This window comes from Drosophila tropicalis, unplaced genomic scaffold, assembly GCF_018151085.1.
Source record: "Drosophila tropicalis isolate 14030-0801.00 unplaced genomic scaffold, ASM1815108v1 contig_694, whole genome shotgun sequence".
Classification (NCBI taxonomy): domain Eukaryota; kingdom Metazoa; phylum Arthropoda; class Insecta; order Diptera; family Drosophilidae; genus Drosophila; species Drosophila tropicalis.
In genome coordinates this window covers 6,579,474-6,594,671 of record NW_027173176.1, presented here as the reverse complement: position 1 = coordinate 6,594,671, position 15,198 = coordinate 6,579,474, and the positions used below count along the sequence as shown (strand labels likewise).

Genomic DNA, 15,198 nt, shown 5'->3' with positions numbered 1-15,198 from the left:
TGCGATTGCAACTGATTGTCCAAGTTGGGCTAACGGATTCCACTAGATGGCAGCAACTAAATTAGTTATCTTCTTGTCTAGAGCAGATCTTAAACTTGGTTGTTAGCTAGCTCATTGTTATGCCAAGAGACTACAATGTTCGCTTACAAGATGAACATCGCCAGATAGTCCAGAAATGGTGTTCGTATACACCTCCGGGTGACTTTGATGCCACCGCCAAAGGTAAGTGGGAGCGGGAGCGGGAGTGGGAGTGAGAGGGCCAACTACATAATTAATAAGAAGTATATAAAATTATTACTTACTTACATGTGGGCACCTCCATTTGCCTTATGGAGCTGTGGAGCAATTCGGGCTAATATTATTTCCGAAGCCATTGGCCTTAGTAGCTTTCGCTTTTTGCTGGCTACGTGATTTTTGATAGAACCCCCCAGCTAAAGGGCCACAGAGGAAGGGCCTCATCGCTCATTCGAAATTACTAATAAGTCTCTTTAATTTGATGATGATATTTCATTTCAGTTGCATAATCCTTTCCTTAGAGCCAATGAACCCTAACGAATTTTCGGTTAAAAACTTGTCACTGAAGTGGCGATGATGATGATGATGATGCTCTTTGTTTGAATCTTGGTACACATAAAATCGCAATCTCACGTCGTCGATGTGACAATCTTTCGAGTGAAAATCTCTTTTGGCCGAGAAGAGACACCCATTCATTGTTGGTAAGGCATGCTAATGGGTAAACAATTTCCTACTAAAAGCGGCTCAGTCATCATTCTTTTCTGTTGCTAGAGACTTGACTCTTGACTCGCATATGGACACATATACTTAGATAGTTCGCATAGGGCATCCATCACCTTTAATTCGATCAATATTCCCTGCATATGGCTGACAATTTAGAGGTCTTGGCCCTTATGGAGTGGCAAACATTTATTGCACTTTAGGTACTTATCGCTTATCATTAAAATACCTTCATGCATTTTGTTTCCCTTGCACTTGGCAACAAAGTAAAGTTTAATGCGAAATGTTTGCCCAGACCAGAGAGAGAGAGAGAGAAAAGAGAGAAGAATCGTGCCAAGAAGATAAGCTCAATGGCAAGCAAAAATTCTACAATATCAGCAAGAACCTGACTGGAATTGTAAAATTATTAAATTTAATAATAGACTGAGCAGAGAGAGAGAGACAGAGAGAGAGAGAGAGGTAGCAACAGCCACTCACTCATTTAGTCATTTATTGATATCGGGCATTAAGGAATTGCACTAAAAAATAAACCCTCCATCCCCCCTCTCTCTCTCACTCTATCTCTTGCCTTTCCTCTGATATTTTGAAATGCAACGAAAAGCCATTTCAACTTTCTAAAATGCAAATCATTTTCGAAATGCAATGGAAAAATCATGATCATCCACATAATGCATGAGCACTTTTCAATTTCCAAATTGAAATAAAAAAATCCAAAAATTAAGAAACCAAAGTAAGTCGAAGGGTGGGCGTCGTTGTGGCCGCTGTTGGAAATGCCCCTTTTTAGCGTACGATGCGTATACGTGATATTGTGTGAAATTAGCTTTCTAAGTGAGACACTTAAATTTCAAATTACATTTCTTTCAGTGCGTTCAAACATGTCCAAAAAACAATCAAAACAAACAAATAAAGGCAAACACAATTCAAATGCAATCGTTAAATTGTTAAAGTTCTGTTCAAGTTTCTGTCAAGGCTCCTCACCACTTGACTATGCCATCCTTCACAATGAACTGATCTTTAATATGATGCTGGTGAGGAGGGGGGAGGGTTGTCACCTTGGGTCTGTTATCATCTATCGATGAACTGGATCTTCTCGGCAGATGCCCATCCAAGACACTTCCTTTGTCAACTTGTTTGCTATTGTGTTTTTTTATTTGAATTTTGGATTTTTATTTTGTGGTTTTATTTTTGGCAACCGCTGCACGTTGTCTTTGGCGCATTAACCGTTATTTCACCGACATATCCCCCCCAACCCCCCAACCAAACAGATTTGCCAAACATTTTCGCATTGGGAATTTCAATTGATTTGTTTTCAGCTGCCATCGAGAACAGATTGTATCTGCATGATATATGACCAATCGCCACACCCACAGCACCAGAGCCGCCCACTGTCGTTTAGAAAGTACTGTGTGTGTGTGCGTGTGTGTGTTTGTGGAAGAAACTAAACTATTTTCTGTTCTTCTATCAGCGAATGATCATCATGATCAATTATGTGAAACACGTTGACAGACACCTCCATATGACATGACAACGTGGGTCTCCCACGCATGGAGAGCAATTGAATTTTTATGGCCAATTTCATTGATTTTAATTTTGCTAATGATAAGAATTTCTTTGCACGATCGTACAGTCAGAAGACGGGGGGTCAGGGGGGTATGAATCTTGATAATGTGCCTCGAGTGGCATGTCAATTCGCTTTTCTTTATGCTAATTGGCAAGAGGTTTTCATTTCTTTTCCACTTTTTTTCTTTTGTTTCTCAATGTGTTTGCCTCTTTTTCCCTCAATTAAAGTCCAAAGTCTGTTTAATTTTATTTGAAACAAGGTCAATATCAGACCAGATTCAGTCACCTAAACGTGTCAGAATGTCTGGCCGACTGACTAGAATCATTTTTCTATCAGGTGAACTCCTCGGGTGACTTTCTTTCCGATCAACAGAGTTAGTTCCCTTCGGTGGCTGGGTGGCTGCCATGTCAATCAATAACCAATTTATTAGCCATAAATTGTATGGCCATTGTATGTTTGGTCGTTTGTCAAACACAGTTTTAATTGCTTATTACAATCATTGACAAATATTTATGTGGATACAATTTCATTTGCCATCATGCCAAATATATAAAAAGGTTTTATCATTCAAGACGCGCTCCGAGCATGCGCAAATGTCAATCCAGACACAATGACACCCCAACTATTTGCTTTTTTGTCTATTTTTGGCATTTGAATACCTCGCTCTAAAAAGGGGTGAACATCTGAAGATATCTCTATAAAACTTCCATTTGAAACATCACTTCGTCGGGGTCACCAAAACCTAAACTCCGCCAGCTGTCAATGCTAAGGCTTGAAATGTTTCCTTCCGATAGTTGAATCAAGCTTTTAGATTCTGTAGAGGGTATTTTGAAGTCGTTGTTCTGACAAATGTGTGCCTTCTTTTTTGGGCACATGTTGTCGTCTGGGTTGGCCTAGAATTGTGCACGAAAATTAGAATAAAATACACGGGCGTCAGGTGAAATTTTATGGAATTTCAGCGGAGAATTGACCGCATTCTACGTAAAGTGTCTGGCCGTCGAATGGTCGGACTGGGATGGGTTGGGTTGGGTCCCCCTTGGATCACAGGAAATGACAAGGCATTACTTTAAATTGCTGTTGTTTTTTTTTGTTCCTTTTTTTCGTTTATTTTCATATTAATAATATGCATAAATATAACATATAAGTTTGTAAGCACAATAAATAATTTGCAATAAATAACTTAAAAGGTAATTCAACTAATTTCAATTGTCAACAAAAAAAAAATGTACAATTGCATTAGATTAGTTAATTAAATACACATACATATAAATAATTAAAATTTAGGGTATTGAATTTTTTTGCTTTTCTCTTGTTTTGTTTTCTTTTTCATTCTCTTTTGTTTTTTGTTCGATTGCACTAAAAACGAATTTCTACTAATTACTAAAATTGATTTATTGGCATTTTGCTAAAATTAATTTTGAGCTAGGACCTTGCACGGGGGCTGGTGGTGGGGGGATTATTTAATAATCATAAATTATACGATATATGTATATATATTCATTCATTAAATTATATAGAAAAAAAAAACCCTTTATAAGCAAAACAAATAAAATCTCGTTCTCGAATCCCGATCTCGATCTGTTGATTGCGGATTATTGCCATTGATATTGATTGCGATAGGCCAGGTAATGGGCATCTTGGGCCTGCTGCTGCTGTGGACGGACCTGATAGCTGTCGGTGGACGAGTCAATCTCCTCCACTGAGGGATCCGTCTGCAGGGATCGCTTCCAATAGCTGCCACCGGGCTCGCTCCAGTCGTCGCCATGATCCTCGTAATGGTGCTGATGATGGGCATGTTCAACGTATACAACCTAGTTAGAAATGCAAATGCAAAAAGTGTGTGTCGTGAAGAGTGTGAAACACCAGAGGAGAAGTACCAAAGATACCCAAGAGTTGTGAGTTTTCGGTTTTCTTTCGTATTTTGTTGTTTGTTTTCATTTTGTTTATTCGGCGGGTAGAGAGAGAGAAGTTGGTAGAGAGGGTGGAAGGAAACCGAATTGTCTGTATATCGGTTGAATGTTAGTGGACATATTATTTGATAGTTTAGAATTTGATTTGATTCTTCATGGACACGAAAACTATTCTCTATAATCTTCTGTTCCAACGAGACTTTGGATAGACTTTTCACTTCAAAAAATAGTTTTATGTTTCCATTTACAGGGCAATTGCTACTTTAATATAACTCCTGAAAGTATGCAATAAGCTTTCTAGGAAAACGCTAAAAGAAATTAAGAAACACTCTGTTCAATACTTTTCCAATCTACTGTAAGGGGCAATCCTAGATTCGATGCTTATGCGATTTCATTTGCAATTGTTCCTTCCTAGCTATAGGTCATCGGACGATTGCATTCCCAGAAACTGTGTGGACTTGTTTTCTGGGATTTCGAGAGGGCTGTAGTGTCTCTGAGTCGATTGCCCTATACTTACACAGTTTGTGTTGTGATTGGCCGGGGGGAAAGGGGGGCAAACCTATGTAAACCTATGTCTTGCTGATCTGATCTTGGGAGATAGTGTATAATGCTTATAGTGTTTGTGATTCAGATTTGTTTTTGTGTTTTGTTTTCATGTTTGTCTGTTGCTTGTGTTCCGTAACAGGGGAACTGTTTTGTTTGTTTTGGTTGGTAATTTGTTTGTTTTTTTGGTCCAAAGGGCTTTTACCATATCTGAAAACCAAAGAGGTCTGTATATGTTAGCATACGGTTGAAATGTTTCGGTATATTTTGTATTTTTTTGTGTGTGATTGTGGATGAACTCTCATTAAGGAACGGAACATAGAGGTGGAAGGAAACCGCAGCTGGAGTAGGCAAAGTGGCCAAAAAAATCAAGAAACAGGGCATTAAACTGTATGGGGTAAAAACGCATTTTACATTAGATTTTATATACAAAATTGTTGGTTTTTTTTGTTTGTTTTTGTGAATAGAGTGAAGAGAGTTAAAGTTTAGAGTATCTCAGATAGATAGAGAAAGACAGAATAGATTTGTTGTTGTTGTTGTTGTAATCACTTTTGAGGGGGGGCGTGAGGCGCCAACAAACCGTTGCCAGAATATTTTGTTCTTGAGCATTTGTACTTGAGCTTAAGACTAAAAAAAAAAAAACAATGTAAATGTAAAACAAAATGTTGCAAAATGTGCAAAACACGAAAAACAAAAAAAAAGATTTTGGTCTCATATACCGCAGCGTGTAAAAAACAAAAAATATTAAACAGAAATTAAACAAAAACAAGACTCTCCCCGTTCAAACAGGGGGAGTGTTCTTTGTGTTGGGTGGTGTGGGTTGGGGGGTTTGGGGACTTTACATACATGGAAGAGTGTCAGGACTTACCTTAGATGGTGAACCGCCCCGCTTCACATCAATCCAGAAACGCGCTATATTGATCAGGAGACCGATCAACGCTATGGCAAAGAATTTTATTTGCAAATGGGCGCCCAATATCTTGAGCAATAATTCGATTTTCGCCTTCAAGAACGAGCCAAGCAACACCAATTTCATCAAAGCCTTCTTCTTCTTCTTCTTCTTGCCGCGGGTAACTAAGGTGAAGCGAAAAGAAGAGAACATTAGTTAAATACAAATACAAATGAATATTATGAATTGCCTCCAACACTTACACAAAAACAGAAAACACACAATCAAAACACAAATAATTAAAACATAAAATTTTTATCGCTTGGGAGGGTGGTGTTTCGTTAGTATGAACTGCAGTGCGCCAAAAAGTGCGTTAACAACAACACAATTTTAACAAGAAAACAAAAAAAACAACAAACAAGCAAGCAAAACAAAAACAAAAAAACACAGCAAAAGCATTCAAAAGGCATTCAAGCAACACTTAAACTATCAGTCTTCAGTCATCAGAATATATATATATACAAGATTTACATTTGTCTGGATTCTGGATTTGCTAGTTTTCTTCTCCTTTGCTCAGATTCAAATTCAAATTCAAAGCGAACGTTGAGCGTGACGAAAGCTGACTGCTATAAGGGAAAAATTGCTGCCTGCTTTTGGGGATGCTTAACAGTGGCGACAATGTTAACCGTTAAGCTGGGCAGCAACGCAAAATTCAAATTTTTCAAATATTATTCATTCGAATAGAAGAAGTTATGTAATGAATCAATCATTTTTTAGCTTTAGAACGGACATTAAAGATTTAGAGAGACTAAATACTGCCTAAGAGATGAAATTTTAAGTTGGAACATTATAATTTGGTTCACCAAAGTAAACTCAATTGTTGTTTCTCTGATATAGAGAGGAAACGAACTTGTATACATATTGAGAGATGCCTCCACCAGTTATAACCAATCTAGCCATACACCAAGACACTTAAATATATTTATGTATGTTTAAAGTAAACAGAGATTGCAATCAAAATGAATTTTAGTTTGCTAATCAAAGCTCATCTTTGGATTGGTATCATTTTCAAGCATTGTAATTGCATTCACTGATATGTAGAATAGAATAGGGCAAGATTTGGGATTCTGCGGGCACTAAGTTGTGCTTGGAAATGGGTGCGCTAAAGTCATTGTAAAACCACACGCAGCAAACAACACACACCTCCGTTACTTCTACCATATTTTGTTGGATTCTTATGTTTGCGTTTTCCACCGACGCCGCCGGCTAGAAGGACATCATCGACATCGGCCAGTTCGTCGAGCAGCCCCAAGCCGCCTAAAAGATCGCTGGACTCCTCTTCGACCACCACAGACGATTGTTGGCCCTTGCGCTTGCGTTTGCCTTTGCCGCCCTTTTGGCGACGCTTAAAAGGTTTGCCGCCGCCTCCATGGCCACCTCCGCCATGACCTCCGCCATGGCCTCCGCCATGTCCTCCGCCGCCGCTGCTTCCGCCATGACTGACAAAGGTGGGCTCACTCTCATGGCCAGAGTCAACTTCATGATGTTCGGGTGCCGCCTGGACCACAACCAATGTGGCTGGTTGCTGCTGTTGCTGTTGACCCTTCTTCTTGCGTTTCTGTTTCTTGTTTTTGTTCTTTTTTTTGCGTTTTCCCCCTCCGCCTGGTTTCTTGCCAGCCTCATCCTCCAGCTCGATGAACTCTACACCAATCGATGAGCCATTGTCCTCACTGAAAACTGTGTTCTTGCCATCGTCGTGAGATTGGGCCACATTCAGGCTGGTCTCACTTTCATTTTCCTCATCCTCCGCGGCATGATGGTTGCCACCTGTGCTGCTGTTGCCATTGGAGTTATCCTCATCTGCCTCGCCTTCATCGTTGTCGTTGTCATTGTCATTGTCATCATCCTCCTCCTCCTCTTCCTCCTCGGCGGCATCGTCTTCATCGTCGTCGTCGTCGTTGTCGTTGTCGTTGTCGTTGTCTTCTTCCCCAGTGTCACTGCCATCTTCCTCTGGCTCCGCTCCATCCGTTTCATCTTCATAGTCCACATTGTTGTTGACGCTCTGATCGTTTTCACTATCATCTTCGGCAGCAGCCGCTTTGGATGTCTGCAAATACTCGTATTCGCGGCCAAGGAAACTATCGTGGAGTTTGGAGGAAGTGAGTAAACAAATATTTGGAAGGGGGATGCAAAAATGAAAAACTGGCTGGCATTTGGCCACAACTTTGCGTGTTTTGGCCTTAAGTGTTTGTTTATTTGCTTGCTCAACTTACCCATCCATAGTCTCGGCCAGGTATTCTTTCATATAATTCGTGCCGATCTCGATTTTCTTCAATATCGACGATGGCTTCTCCTTAACTGGCAACTCGGAGGCGCTATAGCCACGCCTCTCAATCGTTGCGTTCAGCTGACGATCGGCTTCGACTAGCAAGACACAAAAAAAACAGGAATACATTGTATTAATTGCCTTTTCATGTAAATTCGCTTCGATTGCATGCCGTGAAGAATTCTTTGGTTAACTTCTCACTATTCCCACTACGCCAGAAGGCTTTGCCCCCACTTGCTCCTCCTACTCCTCCTCCTACTCCTTCGCTTTGAACTCTGTGAACTCTGTGAATTTTCACTCGTTTCTACACTAAAATTTTCACCTACATAAATCATATGTGGGAAAGCTTTTGTTTATCCATTCAATGCCTGAAAGTCAAATCTCTTCATATTGCAAGTTTCTTTTATTTTCTTTCCCCATCCCCCACTTAAACCTAATTAACACCTGCTTAATGCCTCTGCAAATCACAATTGGAATTTCGAAACATCAAGCAAATTAGCAGGCGTGGCCAACATACATGATATTCGTTCTAGAAGGCATCTTTACCCTTTCCTCTAAAAGTGAGATCCCTCCCTCCCCATATCGACGGATCGATTTCCCCAACCCAAGATTATGTTTTCACTGACTTGAAAGTATCTAGCCAAGTTAATGCTGTTCGATTCCTTTGGTTCTTCTTTGGAAAAGACAAAATTCTTACCTTTCAATTTCTGCCACTGAACATTCAGTTCACCATCCCAAACATCCAAAATCCTTGCCGATTGCTGTCGGGCACATGACCATGGTTCGGCGCGTATGGGGCACAAGGCCAGATCCAAATACGGGGAGACTTCTGCAAAAAAAAATATACCAAAATGAGAAGAATTGGTAAATAAATGTTGATTGAATGCAAGTACAAGTTACAAGTTGCGTTGGACTTTCGTTGAAAACGGAAAGGCCATAAGTGAGATTTCAGCAACAGGGGAATTTGGTCTAATTTGGTTGGCTAACACACACACACACACACTCGGCATAGCACTTGCGTGTGGTGCTGTGGTGGTGGTTAACATGGTCATGGTCTGCATGGTTATATGGCTATGACTTTTCCATCATCAAATATTTGAGTGAAAGTATAAGCTCACTGGAACTGACCACTGACCACATTCACATCCAGCACCAGACCATCAGCTCCAGCACCTTGTGTGGTGGCTCACTGAGTGGCTTTCTGCTCTAGTCTGCCTGAGAAATGCCAATGGACAATGCATTACCAATGCCAATTGGCTCGAGCCATGTTTCCATTTATTTAACCATTTGTCCACGCGTTGCCGCCAATCATCGATCCATCAAGCCATCAACTCATCATTAACTTGTTGTTGTCCGCAAGGTGAAAATGCATTCAACGGCAATTAAACTGCATTTCAATTTCAATCGTTTAATTGCCTTTAATCAATGCCTGATTGATCTCATTGTCGACCAGAGTCAGTCAGTCAGTTGTTTCACTTTTTCTTCAACAATTTCAAATAAATTTTTGAAATATCATTTCCAAGTAAGAGTATGAATAGAATAGTACAAGAGATTCTCATTTTCCACTTTGACTCGTTTCAATCAATGACTTTTCCCTACCCTTCTATGCAGTTCTCAAGTATGAACTATAATTCTTTGACTTTTTCAACTTTCATTAGACATATTAGACCCAAGTCCCAGCTGAAATGATCTTGGCTTGAATTCATTTGAACAATTGACAGAATCTACATCAAAGAGAACTAAGAACTTTAAATGGTGTTGAAGCCATTAGTTAAACATGCTAACTATGAGAAACAAACTCTCAGCATGACTTTTGAATCGGACTCCTCTTGAAAAATTGCTCCCAGGCATCATTCTTTAATGACATGAAGCATAATTTGAGAGAAAATTGAGCAATTTTCTTTTATATTTTCACTTGCTATGATTGTGTCGCCTTTTAATTGCTCTCCTCCCCGCCCCACCTTTCGACTACCGAAAATGAAAACGAAAAACGAAATACGACCTGGGGCCAAATAAGGGAACAAGATGCCATGACAACTCGTGTGGTGGATTTTCTTTAAATGTGATTTTCCTTTCAATTAAGTGAACACGATGGCAAATTCGTACTTTGACCCAGCAGGCCAAGTGAAAGCCTTTTGGCTAGGTTAGAGGATGCCTGTGAGAAATTCGTTTTTAGCTTCATGGTGACATCTTTTTGGCCAACAGCAAACAGCAAACAGCCAATAGATAGCATCCTGCCCACACGAGAAAACTCGAGAAAACCTGTGACAAGAATGCCAAAAGGCGAAAGAAAGCTGCAACTGGCAACTGCTGTGCCAATGCCAATGCCAATGCCAATGCCAATGTCGATGTCTTGCTACCTGGCCAACTGGGTTCCATGGCGAGCATCTCTTTGTCTTGCGTTTTGGGTGTCTAATAAATGTGGCACATTAAGACGACCCAGGCAAAGTTGGGACCATTTTGACTACTTACTACTTATAGTCTTGGCCTTAGTCGGAGTCTATTTGTTGTATTGTTTGGGCCTTTTCACTTTTCATTGGCGTTTGGCTAATTTTCTTCCCTTTTCTGATATGAACTTTCACTGCAATTGCATCTGATAGTCTGGGCCCACCGCGTGGCTGGTTAGTGGTTTCGATTTGATGATGCGAAACGATGGCAAACGCAAACGCATTTGATGCTTTTTATGTTTATTGAGCGTTGAATTTGCATGTACCCCAATGGGCGCCCCAACCAACCAACCCAACTGTACATTATCGTATTGGCCTGCTGGTTAACTGGGCTAACTGGGCCTGCGGCTTACGGCTAGCTTGTGCCGTGGTTGCGGCTAGTGGGCCATAAATTAGCCATAGGCAAGGCATAACAGTAGCTCATAAAATATTAGCATAATCACTGAAAATTCTAGTAATTCTCTTTCAGGCTCCATTCCCCTCCCCTCCCTTTTGCATCTGCATCACTTTGATTAAGTTGTTAGCCAGTTATTTGCCTAGTAGGTGGCATTTATTTTGAAAGTGAAATATGTATGAAGTAATGCCCGAACGATTTGACATGTCAGTAAGTTTATGCCTTCTATACTCGTATATATAAATATATCTCATACTTTATGTTTGCCTTTCAAAACTGCCTCTGGGAAATTAGGACAAAGAGGTAAATGGATCAACATCGATAGGGCGATTTTTTCTTTGCAACGTTGACGTATTTGCCAGTCATTAAATCTACTTAAGGATGAAAACTCCACAAGAGTGTTGACTAACGTTTAAGGATACTCTTCTGTTAACGCCAGTGTTGGCAAATCCTTTGGTAGTTACTGAAAATGGATCGGAAACTAACAGAATGGAAAAGGTGAAAAGAGGTTTCCTTATAAGCGTTTTTGTAACTTTATTTTTTACTTTATTGCAGAATTCTTCAAATCATGCAAATTATTTCCTAAGTGCTTGTCTAGACTTTTGCTAATTACTTTGAATGAAATGCCTCAAAGGTTTTCAATTAAATGACTTACATATTTATTTGTTGTTTGGTTTATTCAGAATGATTGCTGTTTAAAATTCATGGCCAAGCATTTTAAGATTTCTTTGAAGAATTTTATAGGCTTAGATGTTACCGTTACGCCACTGACAATATGCAGAGAGAGAGAGAGAGGGAGGGGAGAGACAGTAAGAGGAGAGGGAGATAGAGGCAAAGAGCAACCAGCAACAACATGTGAGCTGGAAACCAAATATACACCAACACAAACAACAACAAGAAATGTTCAATCAAACTTTCACTGGCTATGGATCGGATCTGGCACAGAATTTGAATTGAAGACGATGACGCCAATGCCGTTGCCGCTGCCGTTGCCGCTGCCGACTACGACGACAACAGCAACAACAGCAACAAGATGGCAAGGAAATATTGATTAACCATAAGCAAATCAGTGAAGAGGATCTCGTATTTGGCCAAGTAAAAAGGCAACTTTGCCATTTCATCTGCAAATGTTGCCGATATTGACAATGTTGATGAAGCCGCCATCCACTGGCCATGGCTAAGCTAAGCAAATCGAGCACCAGTTTCGTCTCTTGGCCATGTTGCTGAAGTCCAAACTGGGTTTGGACTAGGCCAGATTCCAGTGGGCAGGCGGCAATTAAAAAATGAAATTAGATTTCCATTCCATTGAAAAGCAAAGGCACTCGACTCGACTTGGCTCGACTCGACTCACTTACTCACTGGACAGACACTTTTCATTTTTGTACAAAAAAAAAAGACCAAGAAAGAAGTGTCGCCAATGTTGTTTTCCAGTGGCATTGTTTTTGGCCAACAGAAAAGACCAAAAAACCAGAAAGACATATATAAATTGTTGGTCTTGGATAGTTGGACACGGCTCGGACAGTTGGACAAATATGACGGTTATAACCCAATTATGAGCATTTTTCAAGTTGGTGTCGGCGCAATTTGTACGCTCCATTCTCCTCTGTTCCTCCACCTGTTGCCCGCCACCACCACTACCACACACAACAACAATAACAACAACAATTGAATCTGACACTATCACGACTAAGACATCAACTTGTTTCTATTTACTTAGTAATTTCTTTGTTGGTTGCTGCTGTTGATCTCTATGCCCTTTCTTCTGAAAAGGGTTCAATGAATTATTCATTAAGGGATTTCGTAGGCGGGGAGACGGTGGCTGGAGATGGTGGGGGGATTCCTATTAAGATAACATAACATTTCAAAACTCTTTTCTTTTGTTTTTCTTAAATTCATTTCATAAACTCGAACCGTTTCTAAGCCCTCAAGAATAACAGAATTCTCTGTGACTTTGCTCACTTTCATTAGAAACTTTAATTGATACCTTGCGACGATTCTCTCTTTCGATTTCCATAATCGCCGTTAATCTGAATAACCACAAATTCTTGCAACGAAATCGAAAAACCATAATTGACATCGAAGGGGGTTAATTAGTTAAGCATTTGCCATTCGATTCTAGGCTGGAGAAGTTCTGTAATAATCAAAGCAATGGAATATCGATAACTTGTGATAATCACTTGTGGAGGGTATCCAGTTGTCGGTCTCAATGGTCAATTACCGTTCACTTAATGGGGACCCCTTCTTGCTGCTGTCACTCACTTACTCCATGCGTAAGTACTTGAAGTAGACCTTCATTTCGTTGCGCCTCTCGCTTCTGGGTTCTGGTTTAGTTAGTTATGACCCATTTGAGTGAAGCTAAACGATATGTGAATAAGTGTATACCCATCTTCTTGACTTGGTTTTTGTTTTTGCTTTTTCACAAGTGCAGGCAAAGAGGCGGTCGCTTTGCTAATTGCTCGACATGCATTTCCAGAAACCAGAAAGAACAAAGACTTCAAGTGGCAGAGAAAGACACAGAACGAGACAGTTGCCGGAGGGGGGAAAGAAGGGTGGCCAGAAGTGTCGCTCCATAACGTAACAGAGTCAAAATGAATTGCCAGTATGTCACCTGTTAAAATATATATATGTGCCTTCTTCAGATATTGCAGAAGAAGTATAAAAGACGAAAAAAAACGAGCCTACCCATAACTGAGGCGTTTTTTATTTCGCCTTCTTCTCTTTTTCTGTTTTTAGCCGCTTTTTGTTCTGCTGCATTGCCCATGAAAGTCAGCCGAAATGGGATTTGTGTCGAGCTAACAACTGATGGCCACATTCAAGAGTAACTACACACAAACCGACACCTGCAGCCATCACCCATCATCACCAACATCATCATCATCATCATGTGAGTCCCCCTCTTTCTGTATGATCTTAATTGAGACTTCTGGCAAAGTGTTCAATTTGAAAATTGTTTACAGATCTCAAGCTATTCTGTAGATCTTCGACCATAAAGAAGATTTCTTAATTAAATTGATTTATTGTTGATCCTTTGGAACAATCTTTGTCTCTTCTACAAACTCCCTAGAAAGCTTTACTTGAAGTACGTCGAAGTTTGTATAATTTTGACTAGTGTGAAGTGAACACATCCTTTTTTGTGAGAAGAATAAAACAAATCTTTAAAAAACAATTGGTCAAAAGGAATCGAGGCTAAATTATTTACTAATTTGAAGTACACAGTTTAAATTAGCTTAGCTAACTACTTAAAAGAATTACATCAGTTATATTAAAGATTTTGGAAAGATTATTCAAATATTTGTCCGAAATTGTGAAATTTTCTTGTTTCGCCTAAAGAAAATATGCTGAAATTACTGCAAGTACATTCATCTAAAAGTAATTACCTACGAAGTATTGAAAATATTGAAATCAGAACTACAAGTACTTATATCAAGTACTTATTTCTTCTGTGGACTTGCAATTCTTTATGGTTTTATATGAAACAAATACCTACCATTTAACCCATTCTTATGTGATTAGCTTGGCTTTGTTTTAATTACTAATTGCTTTTTTGATGAACAAATTTATTTTTTGTGTATATTTTTAACAAAAAAGACTTTCGTTTTTTGTTTTGCTGTTGTTGTTGTTATTTTAAAGCAAACTAAAGTGAGGTGTACTGACCGCCTGATTATATAATTGCTAATAAATCTAGCTACTATCTAGAGACAGAGGCCCAACTTAGAGACTCTGCGTCGGCCTGTCAGGCTGTCTGTCTCTCTGGCTCTCACATTCAACTTAATGAGCAAAAATTTCACTGCAATAAAAGTATTTTATTTACAGTATTTTTTGTGTCTTGTTTTTTCTTCTTTTTTTTGACTTTTTTTCAACCACTTCACCACCAACTAGCCAACACGAAGCAACCAACCAACCAAGTGACCACATTTTGCTCAGTGAAAAGAAATCTGTTTTGTTTTTTACGGGGCGTGGCAGCAAAGGGGGGTAACCGAATCATCATCAATTAAAAGTAAAGAGAAAAATATCAAAAGAACTTACCATTTAGCTGTCGAGCGGCTGAAGCAGCGGCGGCAACAGGTGCCACTTGGATCGGATTGGAGGATTGAAGGATGGGTAAGCTCCAGGCAGATGTTGGCCTTAGAGCTGCGATTAAATAGAGCAGACAGCCCAAGGCTAATGCCATAACACTTGGCTGCCAATCAGCCATTCCGAACTGTCCTCCTTTCTGTTTATGTGTGTGTCGGTGTGTGCGTGTGTGTGTGTGTGTGTGTAGACCGTTAGTTCTTTATTCACTGCAAAATCTCTTTTGTTTTATGGCGTTTTCAATATTATTTGATTTAACATAAAAAAACACTTAATTTTCAATCACATAAAAGAGCAACGGCGATTTGTTCCATTTTCGTCC

At 39.7% G+C, this 15,198-nt stretch overlaps 1 protein-coding gene across 1 annotated transcript; it reads right to left on the bottom strand.

Annotated features, from left to right (window-relative positions):
• Positions 1 to 3,888: 3,888 nt before the first annotated feature.
• LOC137579292 (uncharacterized) lies at positions 3,889 to 14,980 on the bottom strand. Its single transcript, XM_068293012.1, has 7 exons — positions 14,832 to 14,980; positions 8,662 to 8,793; positions 7,912 to 8,062; positions 7,124 to 7,776; positions 6,842 to 7,075; positions 5,618 to 5,823; positions 3,889 to 4,107 (listed from the first exon to the last, which is right to left on the bottom strand). The coding sequence occupies exons 1-7, from the start codon at positions 14,974 to 14,976 to the stop codon at positions 3,889 to 3,891; spliced, it is 1,740 nt and encodes a 579-aa protein (XP_068149113.1). The 5' UTR covers positions 14,977 to 14,980.
• Between the last annotated feature and the right edge of the window lie 218 nt (positions 14,981 to 15,198).